The following is a 6655-nucleotide window of genomic DNA, read 5'->3' as shown; positions in this document are numbered from 1 at the left end:
ACTTACCATATGCATTACTACAGATGAAATTATAACGAGTACGATTAATATAATTTATATATACGAAATTAAATTTATTTTTCATAACATTCTGTAATCTTAGTTCATTAAACAATATCATGTAGCAGATGATGGTTCGGAGGTATAAACTAATAGGAAATGTATATATTTATTCATATATTATCATTATTATTAATATTAATATAATAAAATGATGTGAAAGAAATCTAGCAAAGTCACGTGTAAGGATTACCAATTTAAAAAAAATTATCAGCGTACGTGATTCATGCTCTTTTTGCCTTCACTTTTCACATGCATACTCTAAAGAATTCCAATATAAAAATATATTTTTATAAACTATTTATAATTTCTATTTAACATATTCAGATATATTATAATAATACTGATTAAACCGAATTAATCTAAAAAGTATAAAATTAATAAAATAATTATTTAAATAAATGATATATTATAATTATATTTTATGTTAAAAATTCGACATGCATGAAAATTTGATCAGAAGGTTTTTTTTTTTTGGTTTATTACTTAAAATGAAAAAAAAAGGTCATAAAACGGACGGTGTCTAATGTCTCCGATCTATGCTATAATCATGTGACTGATGTCTGCTTGTGAAATGACAGCCACCCAATTATTAATTCTTAGTCTTTTAAAATATCAATTTAATTATTACGTAATTACAATAACACCCTTCTTCTGAAACAAATCAACCATCTTCGAAGGTGAAGCTTGTAATTTTATCAAAAAATAATGGCAAATCCATTCCCGAGGTGTGATCGATTTCAGATCCTTTCCTCTTTCCACCTTAAAAATGCCACTCCACCTGCATCTTTTCGTTGCAATTAGAGTGAAATCCGGGCAAAACAAATGGTGAGCATGGCTGCCATCGGTGATTTGAGGTTGCCTTCTACAGCTTCGTTCAATGCTTCTTCAGTTTGTTCGAGCCGTAAGTCATCGGCTCCTTGGAGCTTGTCGTTCTCGGCGTCTGCTCTGTCCGGTGATAAACTTGTTTTCAAAATAGCTACTGGTTGTAGCCGAACGGAACGGACTGCTTCAATTGTTTCACCGAAAGCAGTTTCAGATTCCAAGAACTCGCAGACATGTCTTGACCCCGACGCTAGTCGAGTAAGTCTTAGCTTATCTCTCTGAATCTTTTGTCTGATCCGAAAGTGAGACTTTTTTCTTTTTTGTTGTTGTTGAAAATTGGAAATTTGATTGTTTTTGGCAGAGTGTTTTGGGGATTATTTTGGGAGGTGGAGCAGGGACAAGGCTGTACCCACTAACAAAGAAGAGAGCTAAGCCGGCTGTTCCATTAGGAGCAAATTATAGACTAATCGACATCCCTGTTAGCAATTGTTTGAACAGTAACATATCCAAAATCTACGTTCTGACTCAATTCAATTCTGCTTCTCTGAACCGCCACCTTTCCCGCGCTTATGCTAGTAACATGGGTGGCTACAAGAACGAAGGGTTCGTCGAGGTTCTTGCTGCTCAGCAGAGTCCTGAGAACCCGAACTGGTTCCAGGTTAGTTGCTACTGAAATGGGTTTTAAATTCTTTCTGGCTTTTTGTATTTTGATTTGTAAAATGATTTCTGTTTGATTATGCAGGGGACAGCGGATGCGGTGAGGCAGTATTTGTGGTTGTTTGAGGAGCATAATGTTTTGGAATTCTTGGTTCTTGCTGGGGACCATTTATATAGAATGGATTATGAAAGGTTTATTCAGGCGCACAGAGAGACTGATGCCGACATCACTGTAGCTGCATTGCCGATGGATGAAAAACGGGCTACTGCGTTTGGTTTAATGAAGATTGACGAAGAAGGACGAATCATCGAATTCGCTGAGAAACCAAAAGGCGACCAGCTAAAAGCTATGCAGGTATCCTCGTTCAGTTGAGATTCAAACATGAAGTATTGAAGTTAGACTTACGAGCTGTTATTATTTTTCTTCTAGTTCAAGTTCAAGGTCTAATTCTGGTTCTGATTTTGATGTTGTTGTTTTAGGTTGATACTACAATTTTAGGGCTTGATGATGAGAGAGCAAAAGAAATGCCTTTCATTGCTAGCATGGGCATATATGTTGTGAGTAAAAATGTGATGTTGAATCTTCTTCGAGACCAGTTTCCGGGAGCCAATGATTTTGGAAGTGAAATAATTCCAGGTGCTACTTCCATTGGGATGAGGGTAAGTATACTTTTCACAGATCCCTCCCTATGAATGGCTTATGTGCAAAGTAAGGTAGTTTGTGTGTTTGCTTTTCAGTGTATGGTAACCCATCTTTTTTATCTTGTTTAAGATTGACAATTGATATATATGGCATCTTATCTGGTACTTCTTTATTCGCCAAGCCACTTTTGCAGCATTAATAAGAATTTGAACAATCTTGAGATTGAATCCGGTCTTGTCTTGTTTCTAGCAATGAACAGTTTTGAACAATAAGATCATTGCCAAATATACATTCATTTTGTGAGCAGTTTGAGTGAAATTGTACTCTCATTCATGGAGCATACCCTAGACTCTTACAGTATGTTCATTATGTATGCTTGACCGAAGCTTCGGTGTTAGAATGTTTTGCATGACGGGGTCCATTTATCTTGTCACAATGATTTTTCTTCTAATCGCATGGAATTACTAATTTAGGAGGTCTAATTGCTTGTTAACCTATCTAGGTGCAAGCTTACCTGTATGATGGCTACTGGGAGGACATTGGTACGATTGAGGCATTTTATAACGCAAATCTGGGAATCACCAAAAAGCCAGTGCCGGATTTCAGGTATTTCTGGTTCATCAATGCATCCTCATTTGACTAGCTTGGTAATCTATTTAATTGCCTTAATGGTTTTGAACTTTCTTCCAAGCTTCTATGACCGTTCGTCTCCAATCTACACACAGCCTCGATATTTGCCACCATCCAAAATGCTTGATGCTGATGTTACAGATAGTGTTATCGGTGAGGGTTGCGTTATTAAGGTGAGTTCCTTGGGGCTAGGTTGATAATCTGCTTGGTTTTTTTTTTCTAGTTGGAGATGGTTACTAAAGTTCACAGGCTAAATGGGAATTAGAGAGTACTTTTAGTAGCTAATGGTCCGGATATTTTGGTTGATTGCAGAACTGTAAAATTCACCATTCTGTGGTTGGTCTTCGATCTTGCATCTCCGAGGGTGCAATCATAGAAGATACCTTACTAATGGGAGCAGATTATTATGAGGTAGCTTAACCTGGGAGTTAATATATATATATAAACACATTTTCAATCTGCGAGTCACCATGAGTAATCTGTATTTTCTCGATTGTCTCTCCAGACTGATGCAGACAGGAGGTTTTTGTCTGCAAAGGGCAGTGTTCCAATTGGTATAGGAAAGAGCTCACATATCAAGAGAGCCATTATTGACAAGAATGCTCGAATTGGAGACAATGTGAAGGTAGGTCATGATTTTATCTTGTTAATTTTTTTTATGGTTTCAACAGAGTCTTGGAAAGAGAGATGAGTTTCACAGACCACTTGAGCCAATTTTGTGATGAAATTGTCGGTGGCAATAGTAAAAAAAAGGAAAAATACAGAGTTTTGCAGCAGTTATGATTGACTCACAAAATTGGAACTATTTGTTTAATGAATGTTTGGTATTTACAGATCATAAACAGTGAAAACGTGCAAGAAGCGGCAAGGGAAACCGATGGATATTTCATAAAGAGTGGGATTGTGACAGTAATCAAGGATGCCTTGATTCCTAGTGGAACTGTAATCTGAGAAGATTGCATTATGATACAGCAAACCACCATTAGTGTTTCTAGATAGAGAAAGTAATGCAATAGCAAATCATTTCCACTTTTTTCCCTTATCATGTATATTTTGAGCTACTGTAGTATAATATATTAATAAATTTGAACTACTGTAGTATAATTATATTAATAAAATGAAATAAAGCCGGTAATGGCTGGTAAATTATTAAAATAGTCACTTTTGTTTAATACAGATTACATTTTAATTATATTTATATAATTTAAAAAATGGAAAACATAGAAAAATTAGATTAAAAGAGATAAAAAATGGAGGAGAACAGAGGAAGAAGTAAAAGAGAATGAAAAAGAAAAAGTTAAAAAGAATATAAAAAATAAATTATTCAAAATGAAAAAATATGAGAATTAATTGTATTATTTAATTTAAATTTTTTTGTTTCAAAAGATGATTTAACGTGTCATATTAATTTAATATTATAATATTAATGGTAATTAACGGTTCAGTAACTAGAATATAATAATAGATTAAAGCAAATGACTAAAATATAACCTTTCAAATATAAATAATTAAAATATAAAAATGTAATTTTTAAATATGGGTTTTTACCCCAATATTATATAAAAAAAATTATACACGAAAATGGATTGTCAGCCAGATTAATTATAAAAATGGTATACTTCTTGGGGTCGTGCCTACCTGACAGGCACAACCTATTATTTTATTATTAATTTTTTTTGTTTTAAAAAATTATTATTATATTATTTTTAATATTTATATTAATATATGGATAAAAATACGGGTTTTACAAGGATAAAAAATATCCGAAACGGGTCGAGCCTGTCAGGTAGGCACGACTAGTCGTGCCTGATAGGCAGGCACAACACCCTGCACATTTCCCTTTTCTTTCTTTGCATTTTACAAAAAATTGGTCTTATATCACTTTTGGTCCCTCTACTAGGCCTAAAATTAAAATTCTATTTTTATACTTGAATTTCTACAATAATATTTGGTCCTATTTTTTATAATTTTTTTCTAGATAATTAATATTGTTAATTACGATAAAATTTTTGATATGTTTAGTTTAACAAAATAATGATATGTTAAGCTGTAATAAGTTTTAAATAATAAAATTTCTAACAAAAATGTATTCCAACTTAACATATCATTGTTTTGTTAAACTAATATTTTGTTTAAAAAAACACGTCAAAAATTTTATCAGAGTAATTAACAAAAATTTTAATACAATTTTGTTAGAAATTTTATTATTTAAAACTTATTCCAACTTAACATATCATTATTTTGTTAAACTAATCAAAAAATTTATCAAAGTAATTAACAAAAATTTTAATACAATTTTGTTAGAAATTTTATTATTTAAAACTTGTCACAGCTTAACATATTATTGTTTTGTTAAACTAAACACGTCAAAAATTTTATCAGAGTAATTAACAATATTAATTAGCTAAAAAAATTATAAAAAATAGGACCAAATATTATTGTAGAAATTCAAGTATAAAAATAGAATTTTAATTTTAGGCCTAGTAGAGGGACCAAAAGTGATATAAGACTAATTTTATGTAAAATGAAATGTGCAGGGTGTTGTGCCTGCCTGTCAGGCATGACTACCTGACAAGCTCGACCCGTTTTGGGTATTTTTTATCCGTACAAAACTCATATTTTTATCTAGATATTAATATAAATATTAAAAATAATATAATAATAATTTTTTAAAATAAAAAAATTAATAATAAAATAATGGGTTATGCCTGTCAGGTAGGCACGACCCCAAAAAATATACCATTTTCGTAATTAATCTGACTAACAATCCATTTTCGTGTATAATTTTTTTATAATATTAGAGTAAAAAACCCTTTTAAATATAAATAATTTAAAATATAATCTAAGTTAAATAGAAAGTGACTATTCTCATAATTTAGCTATTTCACAGTAAATAGACTGCAATTTAATAAATTCCAGCCTTTGGATGTTTGGTGTCCACTCCTTCCCAAAATTAACAGCCGCCACTTACCAAGCCACATAACTCACCAATAAATTTACCTGAGTGATGTTTTCTTTTTCCAAAAACCAATTACACTTGAATAAATAAATTATATATTTCCTAAAAAAGAGATGTTATTTTGTGAGTTTTTTACCTCAATATTATAAAAAAAATTTATACACAAAAATGAGTTGTCAGCCAGATTAATTACGAAAATGATATATTTTTTTAGGTCGTGCCTACCTGACAGGCCAACCGATTTTTTTAATATTAAATTTTTTTCGTTTAAAAAATTATTATATATATTTTTTTTCGGGTTAGTATACAACCCGTGTATATGGACGGAAAAGCATACATACATGTTGTGCCTTCTTGGTAGGCGCAACTGGTGGAGCCCACATGCTTAATTTTTCCCCTATATATTCCCCCGAAAATCAGATGAAGAACATACAGAAAATTTAGCAACAAAATATAAGTAAGAAGAGAGGGAGAAGAAGGAAAGAAAGGAAAGCAAGAAGAATGATAATGTATTTTAATTTATTTATTTTTAAATAGAATGTAGAATTTTGTTAGAAATTTTATTATTTAAAAGTTTGTTAGATTAATAATTTTGTTAGCTTCAGAATGAAAAATTTTGCATTAAAAATTTTATGTAACTTTTTTGCTATTCGAAACTATTTTGAGAATTTTGAAATTTTTTTAACAGATCTAGTATTGAATATAGAGAATCAGTTTTTCGTATGCGTTTATTTTGATGGAGAAATTTTGACAACAAGCGTAGGATGTATATTTAAATGTTGCAAACAAGTAGCAATGAGATTCAATAGAAATATCTCTTTTGATGATATGAAGGAAAAAATTAGTGAAAAAATTTATAAACGTTGTGGGAGAAGGATCTC

At 31.3% G+C, this 6655-nt stretch overlaps 1 protein-coding gene across 1 annotated transcript; it reads left to right on the top strand.

The window, feature by feature from the left end:
• Positions 1-726: 726 nt before the first annotated feature.
• LOC107924422 (glucose-1-phosphate adenylyltransferase small subunit, chloroplastic/amyloplastic) lies at positions 727-3908 on the top strand. The gene is made up of 9 exons (XM_016854867.2): positions 727-1143; positions 1247-1543; positions 1628-1897; positions 2023-2202; positions 2688-2791; positions 2877-2988; positions 3128-3226; positions 3321-3440; positions 3650-3908. The coding sequence occupies exons 1-9, from the start codon at positions 886-888 to the stop codon at positions 3764-3766; spliced, it is 1557 nt and encodes a 518-aa protein (XP_016710356.2). The 5' UTR covers positions 727-885; the 3' UTR covers positions 3767-3908.
• The last annotated feature ends 2747 nt before the right edge of the window (positions 3909-6655 follow it).

Source organism: Gossypium hirsutum, chromosome A11 (genome assembly GCF_007990345.1).
Source record: "Gossypium hirsutum isolate 1008001.06 chromosome A11, Gossypium_hirsutum_v2.1, whole genome shotgun sequence".
Taxonomy (NCBI): domain Eukaryota; kingdom Viridiplantae; phylum Streptophyta; class Magnoliopsida; order Malvales; family Malvaceae; genus Gossypium; species Gossypium hirsutum.
The sequence above is the reverse complement of the archived record's forward strand: the minus strand, read 5'-3'. Positions and strand labels throughout refer to the sequence as shown.

Bases quoted from the DNA above. Each gene is read 5' to 3' on its own strand.
- LOC107924422 (XM_016854867.2), top strand. From the start codon at position 886: ATGGTGAGCATGGCTGCCATCGGTGATTTGAGGTTGCCTTCTACAGCT. The intron at 2,203-2,687 runs GTAAGTATACTT...TAACCTATCTAG, and splicing joins CTACTTCCATTGGGATGAGG to GTGCAAGCTTACCTGTATGA. The intron at 3,227-3,320 runs GTAGCTTAACCT...TTGTCTCTCCAG, and splicing joins TGGGAGCAGATTATTATGAG to ACTGATGCAGACAGGAGGTT.